Below are 24,081 nucleotides of genomic sequence, written 5' to 3'. Positions count from 1 at the left end.
GGTGGCAAAAACCTATTGTCATTGGTGTTCCTTTCTAACAGTTAACATTCCATCCCACTATATTCCTCTCTTCCTGTATATACGGATGCTTAAATTTCGTAGTGTGAATTTTCACTTATTCAATTTACTAAATTCAGCGCACAGTTATTGACTTGAAAAATATTGACACCCTAAACACTTTTAATTATCTCTGCCAAAGCGAAAAGTGCACAAATAGTTTGTAAAGTTGAAAAAAACATATTTCTTTCGCACGCTTAAATTTGGAATGTTATATTTATCAATATAATATGCTTCTCATGCACGCGAAATGTCCCCACTCCACGTTTTGCCTGCTTAAATGTGGACAATTTTCACAATTTTTTAGAATGAAATATTGATGTTTGATATATTTCGTTACAACTGATTCCGATATCCTGATTTATTTATTTTTTATTTCGAAAAATGAATTATTTTAGTTTATTTCAAAGTAGAAATAAGACGGATAAATTGAGATAATAATCGTTCTCAAAATTTTAGCATGATCTATTTAATTCTAACTCGATGAAAATTTGACCATGCACCTATTCAAACGTCAAAATAACTAAGTCGCATGCAAGAGTGGTTGATTACTATTATGATCTTTTAAATGAAAAAAAAAAGTCGTAAGATGTTTGGATGTTCCATTGTATGGATAACAAATGACTATCAAAATTCAAATAATGATAACGTCTTTTTCATGTGGGAATTGTAGCTGCAGTTGTCATAAGTGGTTTTAACGGTTATCATAAATATTAAATGTGTTCAGCGTGTACGAGTGCCCGCTTTTATAGCGCAACGACAATAATAAAAACAAAATGTTTAAATCAATTTAACAAAATATTAAATATAAAGTAATGAAAATGGATTTAATAACTCTGTCGGTCATTTCATTGGTGTGCCTGTGTTTCCACTAACATAACGAAGTGTATCGTTCCTCTGGTTCTAACTAGAAAAATATGGCCGAAAAATAGTGTATCAAGTACTGTGTCTGGAATGCTCTATACTTACATCATCTCCACAGCTATGTAAGAGTAGACTACGATATACATGAACATCAAAAACATTTCTCAGGCAATAGTTCGTATGAGTATTGTTAGCTTGATTATCAGAAAACATAACCGAAACTTTTTTTTCTGTAGTAGAATTATTATTTTTAATATTCAAAAAAAGAAAGAAAAATTCCAGAATGAAAATACCCGTACTTGCAACTTTTAAAACAAAATAAATTCTGTTCCATTTCGGAAATACGGATAAAAAAGCTTTTTGTAAAGCATCTTCATACATTATGTGTTGTTGCAACGAATATTGTTTTATGATGTGGAGTATACATTCTCGCTAAAATTAATCAAGATAGAGAAACTACACATATAGACATTGTAAAAAAAGTCCTTCGGATTTCATATTTATATAATATAGGTTTATTTATACAATAAGTTATTCCTGGATGTCAGAAAGGGATCTTTTGTAGGTATTTGCCCTGTATAGATGGGTATGTCGTTCAGAGCATAATAACAAAATTTCCAGTCAACTGTGTTAGTAGGTCCTTAAAGATATAAACTAGGTCATATACCTTACACAAACTAGACCAATACTATATTTACGAAGGATACAAAGCGGCCGTACGATGGTGTTAGATAAGACGTACGTAATGGCTTATAGCGAACAATTAACGATACCATACATTGAATTATACCGTCTATAATTGCCATTTTTGGTCGGGTCATGCCGGTACCAGTCGTAAAAGTTTAAGGAAATATGAATTGGTACTGTTTATCTTGGTTTCGAACCTAGTTGTTCTGCAATCATGATCGACTCTTAAATTGCTAAGCGTTAAGTGTTGCAGCTTGATGGAGAGTCTGAGCGTTAGTTTAGCAATACCAGTGTTTGGTGTAGCGTGTGTTTTGGCGCCTATCGCCTTAGAGTTTGATATAGAGTCTCGTTGAGTTATTGTTGATTCATTATAAACAATAAAAAAAAGTTATTCGATTTATTCCACAGATTCACCTTTGCACATTGAACCAGGTAAGACATTTGCTATGTTGTCGGCTCCTCCACATCACACATCACTGCGTTCTCTGTACCTGGCATTCTTATCAAATACATTCATCAAGAAAATAAGTTGCCACTTCACGATTTACCTGTTGTTGTTAAAGCTATTTACCTGTAAGCAAAATATCTTCACTTCAATTCAGGAACCAACAGCAAGACATATAAAATAACAGTTAAATCAACGTCCAGGATACGTATTACAAAGTTTACTGATTGTGGCGAGTAGGTAGAAGTAATACAAGACAATCATATCCGGTGTAACGTTTCAATCAATTTCGTCCTGGAAATATAAAAGAAAGAAAGATGCATCTGAAGTTTGCAATAACGATACGATGTCTTCGTTTGTATCAAATCAACTGGACGGACGTAAGCGTTGAAAGGGTGTTAATGAAATAAATAGAGAAGCTTTTAAGAATACTTTTCGATGAGTAAACAGAAAATATTCCCTTCTTTGTCATAAACAGTTAAAACCAATCGAGTTAAACGAATATTAAGATGTGTATCACTAGTATAAAGTACGAGCAACCTTTAACAACTATTTATTTTCACCAGGATTATATAGGGGAAACAAAAGTATGGCATCAACTAAAACAATCCCTCTTAACCAGCATCAGATAACGTTTGATGGGCATTATAATGTCACAATCGAATTGCTCTTCTTTCTATTTCTTACATTTAACGGTTCCGTGTTGGTCAGTTCACTTTAAAGTATAAGACATGTTTTACGTATGTTATCACGTAACAGAACAGTAACTTGTTTACACTTGTCAACCTTGAAAATAATTGATAAAAATCTGAAAAAATAGTTATATAATTTTTCTAGTGCTTCTTACACTTAACTCACTCTCCTGTCTTGTAAAACACATCAGCATATAACAAAACGTTTAAGTTGATTTCAGGCTGCTTACAAGTGTTAAAGCATCTCAAAAACACATGTTTTGAAATACTGATTAAATGAATTTTAACGTATGTAATTATCTCCATTAGAGGTGTGTTGATTATTTTATAATCTCTACTGTTAAAGTGTAACACAGGATCGGCGACATTCCATTCTCTACACTCTATTTCTATGTGTGGCTTTGTTGCTAGATCTCATTGGCGCTTCGCTGTCTCCAGTTTTGTCGCCAGTTTACATAATTTGAAAACACGGATTTCAATCCTTCGTTATACAAAGCCATCTTGGCGACGTTTAAAGAGAAATTGCCAATTGTCATACATTATACACCTCAGCATGACGCGTTTATACTTAAATGAACTCAGACGAAATAATTATCTCCTTATCTCCTACGTTGTTGTGGTGTTTGTTTGCATTCTACGATACATTTCTTTCACTTAGGGTCCACCGCTTTCACCATAGTAGTCAATTTAGTTAATGTGTGTTCAGTATGTTTCAAGCATTCTTGTGCTGAACGCTATGCAAAATGAAAGTACAAAATATATACCAAACAGCTTTTAAAAACTTTTTATTTATCTCATTGTAATCGGTTTTAATTTTTGTTTTGCTAGTATAGACAATCTGACAACTTTTCTTTCACGATGAGAACAATTTGCTTGGTTCTTTATTTATTTCACTGATGCAAGAATACATGGAATTTTCACCGTGTTTACACTCTCATGCATTTTTGTTTATGTTGTAAATGTCGTTTGTAGCATTCCTTGCAAAGACCTTCTCAATCTCGGAACAAACGGGTTCGGGTTGTTTTTAAAATCGGAACGAGATTCAGAGCGATATTAAAAAAAAAACACTTTTCCGAAGAAGACGATTGAAATTTACTAAGTTACATTTTCACACGACGAAATCAAAATAAACAGTGGTTGCTTTTTAATTAATACATGCATATACGCAAATGAGACTGCCTAAGGAAATGAAATTTTCGATATTCACGTATTATCCTCACAATATTCACAAAAATAGTACATGTTTATTTTTTGGTGCTTTAATAAGATAAGATCAATCATGTCAAGTTGACCCCGGTATAGTTGATCCTAATGATTATCAGGACATAGTTTAAACATGCCTACCATAATATCACTAAGGAGACGTATTTGATGGTCTAGATATTGGTTAGCTGGACACGCTCCAGAATGCGTACTAAGACCTCAGATATGCTAGCAATGCTGTGTATTTAGACCTGGTGGCCTGTAGTTCAGGAAATAGTGGGTAAGAAAGTGTATATCACAATACAGGGTGAAAACATTTGCCTATAAATGCTTCAGATACATGTAGAGGTTCACTTCTTCCTTACCAAGGTTCGGTATATATTTGAAAGATAGCGAGATATCCAGAAGAAGAGCAGTGTTTTTTCTACGATAGCTTTCTAAATATTGTACATATTTTTGACATAGCTTTTGGCTTACAAGAGTTTATTCTCGGGTTATTTACCATCTCGGTTGTTTTTCATGTAACATATCGTTGTTCTATTGTGGTATTTCGGCACACGCTTCAAGTGTAATTATACAAACAATATATAAGGGATATATATCTGGTCGGCTCCTCACTCTTTCCGGGGTAAGGTCCCAATCAGGTCCGAACAAGTCTTATACATGTCAAAACGCCGACAAGTACGAAAGCAAACAATTGAAAGATATCATAGACTCTATGTTACACTCACGATAGGTTATTGGACCATATATTTCAAAGAATAAAGCTATGTATTCCATAACAAAATCAAATTTATAGTTAGAACGTGCATTGTGACGTCACACTGAGCAATACGATGACGTCATAGGTTTGTCAGAAAAGCATGATTAGACGGCGTTTTCCCTCGATTTTCAGATCGATTATTTACAATGCGTGTTTTCCAACAAACGCGATAATATTTATCAAAACATTTTCCGATTCTATACGGTAGTTATGACAGCAACAAGGTCTTGTTTCATAAAAAGATATATCATACTGAAATAATGAAGTAAATTGAAATAGTAACTCAATCCTGAGACCAATCATAATTACTACGGAACTAATATTACTAGCAAAATTAAAATTATTCACAGCAATTAACTTTGTTTACGATGACACACTCGCTGTTTTTGTTTGGTAGGTTATGATTTACGAGTGTCTAAGGCAGTAATAGAAAGCCGAACATAGAGATCTGGCTCCCGTATGGATTTTGAACTTTAATTTTGCTCTTGTGTTATGACACTCTGGTATTCTATTTTTGAAATACACCATGATTACTCATCAACGAATCCTCTTGATGATAGCTGTATTTTCGAAGTAGAACATTGGTCGTCTTGATTGTTTCAAAAAAGTTCTTCAGGCGTGAAAACAATAAACAGCAATAAACATGTATGGTTCTGATTTTTAAGAACTGAAATTAACAAATAGACCGAATGAATAAATAAACAAACACATGACAGTACATCTTTAAATTTTTCGACCATATTTTTTAAATGAATGTTACCCATAATTGACCAACCGTTTATACGAACATTATAACATGTTTCTCACCTTTCTATAACACCAATAAGTATCTCTCTTTACTACTGAACTGAATATCATAAAGGTAAACGAATTGTTGTTTACATTAAATATGAATGTCATTTGTGTGTTATTTTCCTTTTCATCCATTGCATGCTTATTTCGATTTTTCTTGTGAGGAGAGAACTGTTGATATACACGACAATTTAACACAGAGCTGCTATAAATAGTAAATACACAGAATACTGTTTGCTGATCATGATGCTTCTAATGCATTAACTAGCAACCACAACATAACACTTACCTACAGATGTGCCATCTGCCCTTAGATTGAGGGTTTCAGATTTATCGCATGTATTCACCCCTTAGATTGAGGGTACCAGATTTATCGCATGTAGTCACTCCTTATTGTTCAGGGTAGGATAGGATCACTGTTAATACCATTCTGCATGTTTTTATTTAGTAAAATTGTCCAGTGTTTTCTGGACACTTGTTCGTGATTGCGTATGCATCACGTCCAATAACTCTAAACTTGTGTGATGTGCGAGAAAAGAATTTGTTTGGTCAAAATCTCAGGAAAGTTCACCACTTATGACTATTTTTGTGTGTGTGTGTGGGGGGGGGGGGGTTATATTTTCTCGTAAGCTTGTGATTTTTTTGGATTTTTTTTTTGTAATTCCCAGATCCGGAGAACATTAAAAACAGGGAATGCAATTGTTTACAAATTCATGCTCTCTCTTATAAATCCAAAGCAATGAGAAAATATTAGTGCAGGTGAAAACAAAGTGACATATTATACCTTTGATTATATTTCCGCTTCACAATGTTGTATTTGAAGTTGCGTGTGTATATATATATTTATTCATTTAATCTAATTATAACTTTTATTTTGGAAATACATTACGTTATTGTATATGTTGACATATCTTCTTTTTTTAAATTCTTCTATATATCTGTTTATAGCACTTTATCTTTGATATGTTTTTCATGTTATATATTGTACTTATACATACATAAATTATGTTTTTCTTCTAGCAATAAATATCCGAGGAACGGAATATGTTAGTCGTTATGAAGAAATAAGGTTAGATTGCAACGCAACAGGTGCTGTGCGAGCACCGGACGATATTGATTGGTTCCATAATGGTCACATGATAGTAAAAGACGATCTAAGATGGCGGGGCCGAATTAGAATTCACAAATATAAACCGGAAGTGCCTGGGAGATCCCTTATCAGCAGTTTAGTTATTGAGTATAGCCTACTGAGCGACGGTGGGCGATATGTTTGTCGGAGCTCTGATCTGGAGACCGTCAGCATGGACGTAAATGTTCTTAACAGTAAGTACAATTCCATCATTTATTTCCATTCGATAACTTTATATTTTGAAAACGATTGTGTAATTTGCTTAATATTCAAAAATATCCTATTAAGTTCACAATGATATTCTCGATGATCAGTCTAAGCAAACTATGCATTATTTTAATGCTAATTGTTCATTTGTTGACTATGATATGTGGATAGGATGCGTTCTTGTATTCATTTCTCCATCAGATATCTTTACTGGGATATATTATTATGTATGTGTTGATTAAAACTTAAAATCATTTAGATCTAAATGTGTTATTGTGAGATAGCTTGGATTCGAACCTCGAACGAACATATACCTTTTCAAAAACGAAACACTTCAAACATTGTCCCGACATCAATCAGTTTCTATAAATATTTAACTTAATTTTATAATGTAATATATATTGCAATAAAGTGTTTATAGAATGAAATTGTTGAATTCAAAAGATAAGATAAGTTTAGAGAATATGTTGTAGGGATACTAAATAAATTTGATATGCTGCTAACTTTAGTACGTGCAACAATTGGATTTTTGTTTATCGATTGCTTGCTATTGACTATGAATTTACAATGAATGGTGAAGATATTTTCGTTTTTCTATCCAACCATCTATACTTACACTATATTTCTCCTCCTGCTTTTCATCTGACGTATCACCCATATCTATCATCTATACATATCCTCTATGTTTACCATCTATTCTTGTAATGTCTTTTTATCCATGTTTTCTTTTAACACAAAATGTGGTTGCCCTCTGCCTTACTCGGCTATGTAAACACAGACTTGGTATCATTTGGTTATTATGTGTCTCTAAGCAACGTACACGAATGGAATATGTGTTATGTCATATTGTTTGTAAAATTCGTTCGAAAACCACAACCACGTATTTAAGTTTCCGAAAAAGTTATGCCTCTTCCCTAAATATAATGAAGATCGTGAATGGACTTAACGTGGGTATGAATATAACGTTCTCGAACTTCTGTGCATATGATCTGGCTTCCTATATCGTACTGTAATTGCTGTGTACACACATTGCAAGCAATCGGGAATTAATAATAAAATAATCGCTTGAATGCTTCAACAAAACGTACAAGAACTCGAGGCTATAAGGCGTCTGCGTATATTAAACGTTGTTATGTATCAACTTGTTGCTTTTCATACTTTGATACAGCGTACACAACATCGAGGTTATTAAACTTCTGTACAACTGATTGCTTTCATGCTTCAATCCTTCGTACACGAGTTCGAATTTATTAACCTACCGCGCAAATGAACAATATTTATGAATTAAAGTTAGTATCTTCGTTCACGAATTTAAGCATTCGATAACTACGAAGCAACAAAAATAGCTTTTAAATATAAACTGGTTGTCAGCATATTTCAGTGCTGTACGAATTTAAACGCTCGCAAAGTACGACGTACACAAATTGCTTTTATATCGAATGGTTGTTTTTTTTCCTTCAGTGCTGCGTACACGAATTTAAATACTCGTAAACTATCTGTGCCAATTAATCGTATATAATTACACCAATTGTCTCATTTAGATCCACTAAAACATATATTCAGTCATGCTGGATAATTGTAACTATGAATTTGCCATTATGTTAGGCAGTTATTCCGGAATCAAATGAATATTGATGTAAAATCATGGAAACGAGAAATTATCCCTCTACCGTGGAAATCGTTACAAAATCGCATTTGTCTATGACAAAGACTGTTCCTTCACTGTCTTGCCTGACGGGGAAACAGTCAAATTGGTTCCTTTAATAAGAGTCCTCCTATAACTTTCCATGTAATTGCTTGTATAAGCATAAATAAATTCACTTTTGACAAAATTTTCCAGTAAACCTATCCCTCAAATACCCTGAGAGCTGGCAGACCGCCAGAACGTTTAATTGTTATGAATGGAATTTTTGGTCTTTTTTTTTACTATGACATTAAGAAAAAAGCTGGAGTAGTTTGTGAGATTATTTAGATCATGATATGTTCGAATTGACTCCTGTGTTTTTTATGGAATCAGGACAATTTTTCCCTACAAAAAGAACAATGTGGAGTAGTTTTTTCAGAAGATATGCCAAGTTACATAGTATTCGTTCTACTGTTTATCAGCAAAACAATTCAATGATGGCATGTTTAGTTTAACATATAAGTATTTAACATTGAGTGTGCTACGATAAACAAGGAGGTTTATGTCGTGCATTTTGGCTGTTATACAGCATAATAACACCATCGCTTATCTATATCTATATTGACAAAGGCAAAGCTGATGGTGTAAATTTTGTTTTTTTCCCTTCCAAATAGCCACTCGTGTAATTGTCCATGTTTTTGAGCTATTGAGTAGAGTTGCATTATTCGCCACATTACCGGTTAATGTGAAGGATTTTCTTTTTGTGAAGCAAATGATTATCGATCACAATGGGTTGTGGACTTATCACCACTTTTGTCCGAACCATTAGGCTATTGCTGTTGTTTCGGTATCGTCGAATAACCTTGATATCTGAACTGCAACATATGAGCCAAAACCCCTAGCGAAACGCGGTGAATGTCCGCATTTTATTGGGAATGAGGTTTGGCATACCAGGCCTCCTAGTAACCCGTCTGTTGTTAAACCAGCTTTGTAAGCTCTACACAGACATTTTGTACCAACTGGATTTGTCCTACCTACATGTTCACCTTGAAACTCTAGAAGAAACTGACTACCTCTGCTACCAAATATGTAAAAGTTAATTCCTTTGAATTTTGTTCATAAGGAAGTTTCCATGTATTGAGACGACGGATCATTTGCATTGCAGTGGACCTCCTAGCGAACATGGCACTAACAGCGAACGTCCGTTCGAGATTTTTCTGATGTCATTTTATCGGACTGGTCACGCAACGGATGTCTCAAACCGTATTTTACAGTCACTGAATGCCCAGTATTATGGTGACACAGGGACGTATATCGTGTTGACGCCATGATGTGCTGAATGGGTGAGGGCCAAAACTGCACTTTAAGGAAATGCGATGTTAAATTAATACCCCTGAGATCACTGTCTTAGAAAATGTCTTCTGGCAATTCTCAAGGCACGAACAGAGACTTATATTGTTACTCAAGCGTACACGAGCTCTCAATCAGATGACAACTAGGTTGTAATATGAGATTTCCAAAACAATTCAAAAATACAATTTTAAATGAATATATTAAAAAATGATACTGCATTATCTTAAACCATACCGATTTTTCATATTGTCTAGGTGTAAAAATACTCTAGTACGTTGCTTTCAATACCAAAAGTCCATATAACAATATGTTTGTGCAGCCAAGCTACCTCTTTAACAAAGTGTGGAAATCTGTCAATTAGAACGTCTGTCTTTAAGAACTGTCTCGTTGTCTTCCGAAAACAAATATTATTCATGCAGTCCCGACTTTCTAGGAAGAATAAGGGTGGACCGATCCCCATATCTGTACGTGTCAATCGTTCGGCCTCAATGACGCAGTTTGATGGACATGACAGGTGTTCTTGACGACTTTTGCTTCATCTGTACAAAGAAAAAGAAAAAGATGTAGACACTGAATGAATAAAATCCTTGCTTTGCCGTTATAGTCAATATGCAGTCGATAACCTTATATGGCCCTTTCGTACTAAGTCGAAAGTAGGTGACTTAACAGTAGAAATTAAACAATGTTCATTGTTGTTCCTTCTTGTACCCTGCCATGCCCTTGCACTGGACCCGCTCCTAACTTAATCCACCCAGAACAATGGCTAGCTACGTCCTGTTTATTTGGTTATGTTGGTTCACATTTCCCTCTTCATTTTATGCTCACACATAGCTATTTGTTTGGTCATTAGTTCGTTTCGTTATAACCCTATTTAAGATATAGGTCTTTTCATGATAGCCTACTTTGAAAATGTTTTTCTTTATATTTTTTCTAAACCATCGACAATTACGGTGCCTCAAAATATTTCCTTATTTTCAATCGCCTGGGCTATCCAACAAGCCTACTACCCCGGCACCAGTCTATTCTGTGTGTCTTGGATAACAGTAAGTGCAAATAACAAATGAGTTTCCGAGACAGATGAACGTTTTGCACTGGCTGAAGATTGATAGCGATCATTAGCAAAGGCTAGCCTGGTCATATATTCTTTATGTTATATTGTTCGTATAACTCGTATCGGCAGGCATACATTGTCAGAGAATGGATAAACTAAAACGAACCCTGTTATTATGACACAGGACACGTGCTCGTTTCATCTTTGTTTAGCGGTTTGCTTTGATAATAAAATGTGGACATTTCTTCACGATACATATTGCCACGAATTCAGTTTTCAATATGTCTTCATGCTTGTTGGGTTGGAACACATACAGCGCAGTACTTTGAAGTCATACATACACTTTAGAATTGAATTCAGCACATGCTGTTATAGAACAAGAATTGTTTGAATCGTGTCTTGTCTACGAAGCTAGGCATCGCTAGTATTGGAGCCTTCTATGTACATTAGAACTGGGATTCCTGTTGATACTTTTGCCCACCAAGACAGTTATTGGGGTCTTTCATGTGACGCGTAGTGCATCATCTACTAATTATGGTTCATGGTAAACTAGGGCAACGTAATCATATGTCAGGCTGTGGCTGGGTTGCTGTTTATCTTAGTACCTACTTGCTACAAAAGTTGTCCGAAACCACAAAGACTCGGGTCATTGCGCCTTCAAGGTATATGGTACCATATCAACATCCATTAAAACAAGGAAATATTAATTTGCGTTTAGATAAAACTAGGATATGCAGATGCTGGAGATAAACGATAAACTACCTGATACATGTAAGCATTGTAGTTATAATATGTTCCCCTGTACGCGATATGTGGATGGACGTGTTCTTAGTTCATCTGTCCTGACCCGGAAAGAAACATTTAGCTGTGGATTCGTTGTGACGTATATACCCGTAGGACGATAACATACTTATCTTTGTTCGTCAGTACCTTCTAGAAAGCAAACCGTGTCTTTCTTTGTTCCCTACCCCCATAAACGTGAGCCGCAAGGTGTCTGTACGATATTGTGCTTTTTCTTCTGCTGCTGATGACCAAAATAGTTTGTACATTTTTTAGGACACATGGATGTCCTATGCAATAATGGAGATAAGACCTCAAGTTCTTGTATTACAGTCTATATCCTACCAAGTGGACATTTGTTGCTTGATGTTCTGGGGAGCATACACTATTGATTGTCGAAACAATGTTGTTCAGATGACGCGGTTAGAAAGTTGATTGTAACCTGTTGGCATTATGAATGACCTTTTGATATGAAATGAAGTAAATGTTTTACATTGTTATAATTACCTTACTAAAGCGTTTATCGAGGACATCATATGTATCACATAATACATAATTTAATGTCATCACATTCTTGTCGGAAATCAGACCAATATACCGCACAAACATAACACATAAGTTATAGAAGAGAGAACAAACTCTGTATTATCGCTATTACCATAATTATTTCCATAGATATATAAACATATGTGAATGCACTAACTTCGGGGGGCGGGGACACATTTCCGTGCATTTCGATATAATCTTCTGACAGACATTCCAACATGGTGTAATTTTGGGGGAATACTGTTATGACTCCATGACTGCCGACACAATACCGATGGTAATAAGTACATGTTGGTACGAAAATACACCTAGTTCTCTTTATTGTTGTCATGGCATACAGAACAAGTATGCAGAAACACGTTTTTAGTACGCGTGTTTATTTCCTAGGTTCATGCGACCATCTAAGCGATCATTGATATGTTCTTAACATAATCATAGACGCTCGGTAGAAAAATATACAATTCGTACAGTACAAACTAATCGTCTTCAGAATAAATAAGACAGATTCCAGATTCCGGAATCTGGAACCTAATTGATAGCGGGTAGATTTTATTAACAAATGAAAGCAAAAAATTGGAATATAAGAGGCAACATAGAAAGTCGTTTCTTGTAGTTAAACCATAACACATGAAGTACATTTCAATTAATAGAAAGTGCATGCATGCCGGCATTGTGCGGGGATGTTCCTTTCTTAATCTGTTAGCTTTAGGGTATATTTACTCACTGTAAAAAGCTGTATTTATTCCAATCTGCTAGTTGAATAACACAATTAAGTGTTTAAACTGCTAATGTAGAACTGATATCCGCAGGACAAATTAACATATGCTGATTTATCGGTGTAGCTGTTTTCTGGATAATAACCTGGATTTCAAATCTTATATCGAAGAGAAAACTATTATAGTGAATGAAAATAAAGAAACTGTGTTACCTGTTTCTATTAGTAGAATTAAACATTTAAGGAAGAAATCCGTCATAATCTTACTGAGTATTGATATTGTATGCTTTCGAAACTATTCATCTTAAATCTCCATGTTTTATATAGTAACAAAACCAGCCAGATGTTAGCACATTTTATCACAATAAAGTACTTAAGCAGTCCAGAACGATAATTCTAATGCTAAGAATTGAAGGCTTGTACAATATCTCCTTATACCAATACGCTGGTAAGGCTACTATGACACATTGCGTAGACGACGACGTTAGCCTTTCAACAAAGCGTGGACAAGATCTGTCAACAGCATTATCTAGGTATAAAAGCAGTCTCGAGGCCTTCAGAAAAAATAGATGCATGCAGATTTGTCCCGACTATCTGAGAAGGGACAGACGAACTGATTCCTCTGTCTGTATGTCAAATTCTTACGCTTTCAAGGACGCAGTTTGATGGACACAGCAGGTGTTCTCGGCGACTTCGCCAAATATGTACATTGAAAAATCCAAGGATGTAGACACCAGATGAGTTAAATCCTTGTTCTGCATCTACAGATTATCTGCAGTCGATAGGCAAATATGGCAGTTCTTTACCAGTTTGAATGTATAGCGTTTTATATAACGTGTATTTGAATGTTACTAGGTTCATATTCGTCTTGGATGCGAATAAACACATCTTATCACAATACAATACCGCACCACAAAATCGTATTCAGGTACAATCTGGCATTCTGTATATAATTCCCTCAGATTTTGTGCAGTAAAATAACGCGTGATAAACCTTATAACTGTTGCTCAGCAACTCCAATGACACGTGGTCATGTGTGGTTCTGGTATTGATAATTTGATCATTCCTATGTTCAGCCTACATCTGCGTCACTGCGGCGCTTGATATGATTTAATTCAACAGAACTGTCATTTTTTCTCTAAATTACTGTTATGGTTGTCATTGAATATCTTCATCATCAAAATGAGTCTCAAACCTTACGTGAAAAGACGTTTATGTTTTACGTTGGGTAATGTACTGAAGCACGAGGCGAAGTAGTAAATACCTGAAATATATCAATGATGATAAAGAGTCTACAAAATATACTAATAAAGCCGCCAGGAAAACTTCCCCGAGTGTAAAGTGTGTATAATACTGCACGCTAAAGAGAAACCATTACATTTCTCCATGTGCAAAGTAACTCTTCTCTCCGGAAAAGTAAATTGAACAGTCTCTCGTTAAGAATAGCATTATCGTAGTTGTCAATTCAATGCGTCATCTATGGAATAAAGCAAAAGTTGGAAGGTAGCGTGGTAAGAGATATTTGAAGAGATTTACAAGTCGACATTTTTTTTGCGGTTCTGAATATGGCTCTACTGCCTCTTTTGAATTGATCAATATATGTGATAGTAGCAATGTTGTTAGTGTTGTTCTTGTGTAAATAAACAAAACGATAATGGCATCATAACAAACTCATAACGAAATATGCATTAGTATACGGAAACGAAAGACTTTGAAAAACAAATGTTTTCATGGCACTCAAGTGTCTTTTAAGCATTGTCAAAACCACTTACATATACCGAAGATTGTGAAAGCCTTCAGTCAATAATATCGGGTAAGCACTTAAAGCTTGGGAGAAACCTGTATGGCAGTGTTTTATGTTTCGTTCGAGTGTCTAAAATGTTCAATGATCCCCTCTTGAGATGCTCGTTAACAAACAGTGAGTGCACAGGTGCTCTATTAAACCTTCCGCAAATCCTTCAATGTGTAAATGAATCATCTATGCTGTGCAGGCAACAAACCCCAGTGTGTTGATCGGTTATACAAGTTATTCGAATTATGAGATTAAGATGATGAAACATTCTATGTTATTTCAAGTCTTTCGGCTTCTCTGCAAATCTTTAACTTGTTATGCAACACTTAATATTATGTTTTATGCACAAAATATTTTAAATATTTATTCTAACATAACGACTCCGTGTTAACTATTTCATTTTTCGAATAAATCAAGAAAAAGGACATAATCCCAAAGGATGCAGGATTTTTGTTTGAAACCATCAACAAATGAATATAAAAAAATCTGCCAAAAGAGATTTGGTTAGTTTGATAATTAATTTAATGAAATATGCTATTAAGAATAGAAGAACTTGAGCAATGTTATGCGAAACCATTGTTAAATTCTTAACAGTTTTGTGTTGAGTAATCATCATGCCATTAAGGTTTTCATTTTTTACAAGTTGAAAATAATTTAGAATTTCAGAATGTGGCTAAATCAATAAATAGTTTGACGTGTGCTGGTTTGAAGGATCAATGTTGTTTATTTCCACACGCGTATTCAGCGTATTTCCTCAAAGGCAGTACCTTAATCCTAACTTGGGTCAGGTTATATATGATCCGGTTCTTTAAAGTCCAATAAGAACAATTAAATCCACATTTTACATTGCACAATAGCATCTAGCATTCTTTGACAAAAATGGGGTTTAGGATTTTCAAGAATGAAAGCCACTGTGAAAGTTTATGTTCAAAATTCACTTTAACGTGCAACATTTACTTTCACATTCAACATCTACTTTCACATTCAACATCTACTTTCACATTCAACATCTACTTTCACATTCAACATCTACTTTCACATTCAACATCTACTTTCACAATCAATATTCTGTTCCACATTCACTTGTACATTGTATGTTCAATTGTCATCTTTCAAAAGTTATTTTTAATCTTTTGAAGTTGAAGAATGCATTCACTTATGTTATAGACTTTTCGTTATTTTTACTTTCAAAGTACACTTTGCGTACGCTGAACGTATTATCTTATACGTTCAACATTTATTTATTTTTGTTGACTTTACTTTTTGGTCATTTTGTTTTGTTTCTTATTTACGTTAATCATTAGTTTTCACGTCCAACGTTCTCTTTCACGTTCAGCATTCACTTACCATTGACTATTCACCATCACGTTCAACATTGAATTTTACGTTGATCTTTAACTTTCAATATCTACTCTCGCAATCAACGTTGTCTTTATATTCAATGTTTGGCTTTACGTTCTGTATTCATTGTGGGACTAAATAGATTTGCTATAAGAAATACATGGCGAAGTTGAATTGTGTTGTACTTCATACAAATGATCAACTGCTTCTATAGATTTTGAGAAAAACTGTTTTAAAATGATGCTTCCCCTATTCAGTTTGAGCTAAACAGTGTTCAAATGATGACTTTCTTAAACAGTTCGAGATAAATAATTTTCAAATGATGCTTCTCCTAATCAGTTCGATATAAACAGTGGTTTAATTTTGCTTCTCCTAACAGTTCGAGATAAAACAATGGTAAAAAGATGCTTCTCCTAAACCGTTCGAGATCAACAATTTTAAATTGATGCTTCTCTAAAAAAAGTTCAAAATAAACACTATTTAGATGACGCTTATTCTATACAGTTTTATGTAAGCAGTGTATAAATGTGTTTCTTATAAACAGTTCATGATAAAGTGTTAAAAGCTTACTAATTAAGACTGAGCTATGCCTTGGAGTTTAAGTTTTTATTATTATTTCGATTTTTTTTTATATAAATCGAAATATTCGTTTTAGGTGTAAACCGCTATAGATTATACTTGTATGTCGCTTTTATTAATAACAGTGTTATTTATCACCGAAGTAGCAACAGAGTAAACTAGACAAGTGAGTCGAACCGTTTATCTCTTGGTCGCGAAACACTCATAAACTTTTCAATAAAGAAAGAACAATTCAGAGATTTACAATAACACATTGGGTTAGCTTCTTTTCTGTTCATTATAACGTTGCCGGGTTGGATAAGAGTAGTAATTCCTTCTTACCTTTTTTGGTGTATAGCGATACAGGAATATCCCGAGAAAGCAAAGGTCTATTTTGGCTTTTTTGTTGTTGTATACATTGTACTTAGTGCAAAAGTGCGGTTTTAGATTGTGAATCGACAGCTTGTGGTGATTCGAAGAGATGTTTTGTCAGTGCTCATGATTCCTGTTTCTCCAAAACTACATTGCATATATTTATTCTTAAACAAAGATTTTCAAGCCAGATACTTATGTACTCATGGTGAAATACAGTTTAAATTCGTTCAAATTACAGTGAACAGTTTATTTTAAGCTCTGTGAATAGTCCAACCGTTTTAAACGTTCTTACATCCTATGCTTCATGTGCATTTGAACCGTTATCAGCATACTTTTACTTGGCACACTTTATTTATACCGGTGCATTGTTGTTCCTCTTTCGACTTAAACTCATATTAAACGCTTTCTTTACACGTTACTCGCTTCCGTTGTAATATGCACAGTCTAACGCGCACCCCGTACTAAAGGTAACTCCATTAATACGAAACGAAACTTGTGGAACATATCTATCGGCCGGCCTCGACTCAGCATGTATTTATTACTAAACAATAAAATAAATAATTGTAAATTTCCCTTATAAGACATTAACCAAGCTTCATGAAGATGTGGAATAAAACACTGTTGAAGCTTGAAAGAACAATGACCTCCAAACGTTCATCCATTCCCGGAAGCCATTCGTGTACGTTGCCGTGATTGTCCCTCAAAGAATCAGGCACAGACATAGCACATAAGAAACCTGATACATTTTGATGGGGACTTTATTTTTATTTATGATCTATTCTCACGATCTCCTTAACGCTTGTCTCTTTCCCCCTGTGATAAATACATTTAGTTGGTGATGCTTTCTAGTTAAGGTTTTGTTATGTGTCAATTCACTCTCTACGTTCCCTCCCACTCCGTTCTCCGCTTCCCTTCACACATTGAAGGACATTAAGTTCCTGATTCATGTCTAATTTGAATGTGTTGGGTGCGGAGACCTTAGAGGTGCTGACTTCACCCAGTGTTAGCGTAGCGACATATCCAGATCAATTGTGAGGGTTTACTGTCCTCGGTCTAAAAAAAAATGACCTTGTATATCTCTTCAGGAACTGTTTTGTTCATTTTATATACCTTGCTCTTGTTAGAGTCGTTCACATTTCTTGCAAAAAAAATTTAATATATATATATTAAATATTATATTTAAAATATCCCAGCTTCATTCTCGTTGCCAATAACAGCACAACCAGTATAGTCATAGATGTGTTTGTTTTATCATCACTATTCAAAACATATTAGTGATCCTGATTTTAAATTCAAACTAGATCTATCATAGGTACGATATACAACACAAAATGATTATAATAAATGTGTATATTATTGCTATTGCAGATGTATTAATTAATACATCTACAATTTTCATTAAACTATAAAACTAGCAAGCAGAGCCACTTGTTTCGTCCGAATCTATCGTAGTATCACGTTACCAAACATCATGTGACATCAAAAGGCAGATGTGTTTTCTTTCCAGTTGAGTCATTAAATATGTTATCTCTTGCTTCATATGCTGATCCACAAATAGTTATGACAAAGCTTTTATATATGTATGTTTATATGTATATGTGTATCTTTAACATCATTCTCTGTAGTCAAGTATTTACCCGCTAATATCAAATGTTTATGAACTCATATAAGATTTTCATCTATTTCTGCTGCATTTTATTCACATTTCTTTAGTGTGTATATTATAAGCTTCATCTATCACCAATGTACAATGCCAATATTTAATCTGTACAACTCAAATGTATTCCATATATATTTCTTGATATTTCCCCAACACTTGTATGTATTTAAGTCTTGATTTTCTTAGATATGCGGTCTTTTCGTCTTTTTGAAAAGATAATATCAGTCCTAGGTTTAAACACAACTTAATTATACAGGATACGACAAAGGATTCCATTGTCATTAGGCACATGTATCTTCTCTTTTATCAAATTGTATTTTGGTATATGTTTTTGTATCAATTTTAACGATAAATTTGTATAAACAGTTGCCTATATCCTGCAAATGCAATGCATTCGAACATCAGGCAGTTAATAGTATTGCAAACGAATTGTATCATTTGGTAAGTGTACTTTATGGATACAATTAAATATGTTTAAGGAAACTTTTCAGTTGCATCGGGTATTTCAAACGCCCTGGTATATGCACTTGTCCATGCATGTCCTCAATATGTACCTGGACACGGGCGAGTAGGCTTGGTCGGATTGACGACAGTACTTCAAATGTAACTCCTGAAAGGAACGAGTTCTATTTATCTTTGTTAGAATCCTTCTGATGAGGTCGCTTTGTGATTTTCATGTAGGTGAAGAAATGAAGTTAGTGCGCGATGCAGGAAAAAATCGGAGAGATCCGAACAGAAAAGGTAGACATGCGCACTTTAGATCCATTTTTTACCATTTCTCCTAGTTTTAGTTGCTTCGATAATGTCTTGTTCAATTTCCGGTATATTTATAATAAATGTGGTCGTTCCCTCACGTTGATATTGTTGCTTTCATTGTTTGTCACTCCAGCCGTCTTTCTATCGTGATCAGTGTTTCTTCTCCTCACGTAAAGCCTGCATCAGTACGTTTCATTTAGTTTTTTTTTAACTTTTAGTAACCTATTCATTCTTTAAAATTCTCATTTTAATTACATTTAAAAAAAATATAACTCTTGCACACTTCCCACTAACTTCTATCTTTGAAATTGGAGTCTCTCCTACAAGTCTCTTGATTTTTAACGAAAAAATCTTTATCAGTAAGTTCGAATAAAAGGACACGCATCCAACTTATTAAAAAAATGTTAATATTTATTTGAAATTGTACAGGTACGTCAGTATTTTAACATACGTTTAATTCATTAATGTTTTTATTTTAAATTATCAGCACCGGAAAAAGACGTGAATAAAAGAGAAAAGGGTAAGCTAAGACATTCTGTTTCGGGTAGTAGTAGTGAGATATACAGTATCGTGCTGTTTGCACATTAACACTTTGCAAGCACTAACATACTGCACATGTTTGGTGCCCTTACCTCAAGCTTTAGCTCAATTAATGACTTCTTAGTTATTTTGTTTTATTTTTGAAATGATCAAGCTTCACAACTAACACCACGGTTTATGGTACACATCCAACATCGGCATTTGAATGTAATAACATGAATTCTACTTCTCTACCAAGTAAAAAAAAGCAGGGATACTTAGATATGTGTGACAACTTGTGTAGTTTGTCTGACATAATAGTTATATATATATTCTTTCATTGACCAAAATAGGTATTCAATGACGTCACGCATCACATGGTTATGACGTCACATTTTAGAACATCAGCTGGTATAATACTGAACATTTTGAACTTAAACGATGATCGTTTATGCTCGTTCTAGTCAGTATTAAGAATAGAATATATTTGCCTAACTTGGAGGTTACTGGGTGCATCTATGTGAGATATAGAGTAATCTAATTTTGGTGTCTCTGGTGGAACTCGTGTCTATCGACGTACGTAGAGATTAGAGAAAGTAATATTCCTTTTTGATAGTTACACATTTAAGGGCATTTGTCTGTCCAATCGTGAGAGACGGCTTTGTGTATGAATGTCCACCCGTTATATGTCTATATGCAACCTGCTCTCTTAATTGTTTGTTCATATTTCACACAGTGTAGATTAGGAAAATAGTTACACAATCTGATTTACTAAATCATTACGTTATTAACTCCACATTGACAAATACATATGCATGTTGTTGAGTGTGTTTATGTTATATTTTATACGTAGTACATGTAACTATTGATTTATGTGGCAATAAATGTTCATAATATTGATAGTTATTACATCTTAAAGCATTACATGATTGATGCCTGCATTTCATGTGTTTATGTTCTTAGTTCCCATTATTGTTGATCAGGCATCTGTTTCAAATGCTTGTAAGGTGTGATAATCAATATTTTACTTTTTATTTTGATTCAATCAAAATCTAAATTCTCGCATATACTGAACATTACGATAACATCAATCATTTTCTTTAATAACCGGACAAATATACTCAGATCTGTTTAAGAAATTTCAAACATGTTAATGATTGACGATAAGTCGAAAGTTAAATGTGTAGGCAGAAACGATAAATCATTTAACATAAACAAATATGTACGTCATAGCTTTCATTTCGTAACAGGATTTGCCCGAAGGAAATATGATCCTTATTTTTCCCGTCAACTGACGAAAATATGTATTTTGTTTATTGATTATACATAACCAACAATGGACCGGTTGGTATTCTGTGGTGTTGATACCCCTATTTAAAATGTTTCAGTAAAGGGATCTGTAAATCACAACAGTCGGGTACTTTCGGAACATCTCGTCATTTTACAGGGGCAAAACCAAAGATCACTAAATAATAAAATAGGATTAGTTTAATTGATCATTAATCCTTTGAACAGTTACAAAATCTTTGTCGATATCAATGTAAATGTAGGTAATATAAGGCAGAAATACACATAATTGCTAAAACAAAAGTCTAAATATGTCAGGGCGTTCATTATATTTTTTAATATATATTAGATGTTAAATGCCTGTGTTATTTCAAGTTTAATCATATTTGATGTTCACGAAGGGTTGCCTCTCATGGTAAAAGTGCAAATAGTACACGATTACGATAGCCAAAGATCAAATCACAAGACACCACAATCACACTGCCGTTGCCGAAATCATCTGTTAACATATAACACTTCCATATTCCCCGTGCTGATGACATAAGCCCATGCTCAATTTGTTCAAAATCACGTTCTGGTAATTTATCACATTTTTCGTTATCAGCTTGATCTGTTGCAAATAAGGGTTTAGAAGCGTTTTCGCTTGTAATAGAATTTTCCCGAAAAATCGATTTTGTTCTGGACTGCTAACATTTCTATTACAAAGGATTAACCGAGGGGAAATATCAGTTTTTATAAGAACAAACTACTGATTAATGACGGTAATATAATAAAACGTACGTATTGATCTTTTAAGGGATGGAATACTTCATGAGAGTACATGAACTTTTAACTTGTATCACAGAAACGGAAAAAGAAGTTCAAATAGTGATGACTTTTGTGAAAATAAAAATAAAAATGAAAATAAAGTAGGAAAACACATTACTGATTTAACCATAAGTCAAGTTTTGTTAAGTTACTTATTATTGAGTGAATGAAACAAAATTCTGCAGTATTGTACAATTTTAACCTTTTAAAGAGGTTGATGGATGATTTTGTGAACCCCAAAAGAACCAAAGTACTTAGATTTCTTTATCGGTTATATCTCGTATCGGTTTTATTTCATTTTCACATAAAGAAACTCAATGTTTGATACTTTTCTACACCGAATATGCTAGTAAGATATAGAGTTTTAAAAAAAAAATTAATCCTTAGGAAATTGAGTCATTTATTCGCCTTAAAAATCAAGTAACCTGCAAAATGGAAATGAATTATACGTTGTGGTAAGAAAAATCCCCTGTGGATTCAATTCCTGTTGAATGCAATCAACAGATTCATCGCCGTGGTGCTCTTTAGTCAAAATTGCTCTTCTCCGCAGCAGTGCCGAGGTGTTTTGGTGTCAATTTAAGTTGTTCCTCCCCCGAGTGACAATACCCGACACCGATGCACTGGTTCGAGTGCGGTCTACACATCAATATCAATTAAAAAACTAAACAACTGAGATATTCGGCATTGTATTTTATTTTGAATTTTTATATTATATAAAAGAAAGGTAATGCTAGATTTAGTATAATATGTGCAAGGAATAAAGTGAAATAGGCTATTTTATTAATTTTAAAGTAAACAGATGTAACATGTAGAAAACATTCTTCGTGGCCGTTTAATATGTTTTTTTTCATCAAGAAAGGTATAAACTTGTCTGTGGTATATTTTGATTTGCTAAAATATCTTCACATCCTAGCTATTGGTATGCAATGATGAACACTTAGATATAAATACGTTATATAAATACGCTTACAGATTCTCGAGATTTGTTAAATTATTTGGAGTGCAATCAACATAAAAGGAAAATGCCACCTTAGGAAACAACTGTCATGCGCCTATGGTGTTAGATGTGTTCGCTGCTTGTATTATAATACTGTCTTTGTAAATCCTTGTTTTGGCAACAATGGGCAATACAGAAATATATAACATTCATCATAAGAATTATACGATTCATCTTTTGCTTGACAACACAATGATGGACAAGGCAAAGATGAGTTACTATTATAATAACAGTGCTTTCAATACAAAAACAAACAGAGATTGCACTGAAAACCGAACGGAAGTAAAACAAAAACACACAATATACGGTATGACGCTAATTTGCTTTGTGGTTGCGACTGTTTGATTTCTATTATTAATGATAACATCCTGCTTTTAATTAGCGCCTTATATTTTACACATGGCATGGGTATGGCTTCTTTTCCTTTCAACCTCTTATTTTGCTTTTGTAGAAATGACAACAGACTGTATTAATAAATCAGATCACAAATAACACATGTACACGTGCGTTCGGGCGTGTGTTAGTATCCTCAACTTGAACGGTTGTTTGTTAAGTATTGATGACGAGTAGGTTGTTCTAATGCATGGTGTGTCTTGTATTATGGTCGCTGTTATAAGTCGTTTATAAAGAATATTATTCACGAACACTGCCAGTATTGAGCTTTTCGTTTGCTTGACCTGCATTCTCTAGCTAAGTACACCGCAAGTACATCAATAGACTTATGTACTACCCTGCTAGCCTGCCCCCTTGTGATCACTCTTCTTGTTAATAACGCATCCACGGTCTTATAATAGGTCCTGTTGAGGTGATGCCCAAATGCTCATAAGACTCCAAAGTAAACAGCAGGACATTCCTAAGTGCTATGGCTATGCTGTGGCGGGGACAAAATTCCTTCATACGACACACAACAAATTTGACACAATGAATTAAACAGGTCCCCAGGCACTCTCCCTCCCTATATATATATTTGCAAATGTTCAATTGGCATGTTCGGTTTATGATTTGGAAGTTATTTTTCTTAGTTATTTTTCGTGAATATTGCGGAATTTAATGTGTATTTGCTTTACTGATTGTCTTACGT

General features: G+C 34.2%; 1 protein-coding gene across 5 annotated transcripts in view; it reads left to right on the top strand.

Annotated features, from left to right (window-relative positions):
- LOC110443636 (zwei Ig domain protein zig-8-like) overlaps positions 1-24,081 on the top strand; it is a 189,904-nt gene that overhangs the window by 162,975 nt on the left and 2,848 nt on the right. For 3 of the 5 annotated variants that reach the window (XM_021487971.1, XM_021487973.1, XM_021487974.1), the window contains 4 exons: positions 2,017-2,040; positions 6,524-6,826; positions 19,316-19,375; positions 19,878-19,910. In XM_021487971.1, the coding sequence (XP_021343646.1) occupies positions 2,017-2,040; positions 6,524-6,826; positions 19,316-19,375; positions 19,878-19,910 (420 nt within the window). The remainder of the gene's footprint in view (positions 1-2,016; positions 2,041-6,523; positions 6,827-19,315; positions 19,376-19,877; positions 19,911-24,081) is intronic. The other 2 variants (XM_021487975.1, XM_021487976.1) reach the window with 2 other exon arrangements.

Source organism: Mizuhopecten yessoensis, unplaced genomic scaffold (assembly GCF_002113885.1).
Source record: "Mizuhopecten yessoensis strain PY_sf001 unplaced genomic scaffold, ASM211388v2 scaffold716355, whole genome shotgun sequence".
Lineage (NCBI taxonomy): Eukaryota > Metazoa > Mollusca > Bivalvia > Pectinida > Pectinidae > Mizuhopecten > Mizuhopecten yessoensis.
Note: the sequence above shows the minus strand (reverse complement) of the source record. Positions and strands in the feature narration are given on the sequence as shown.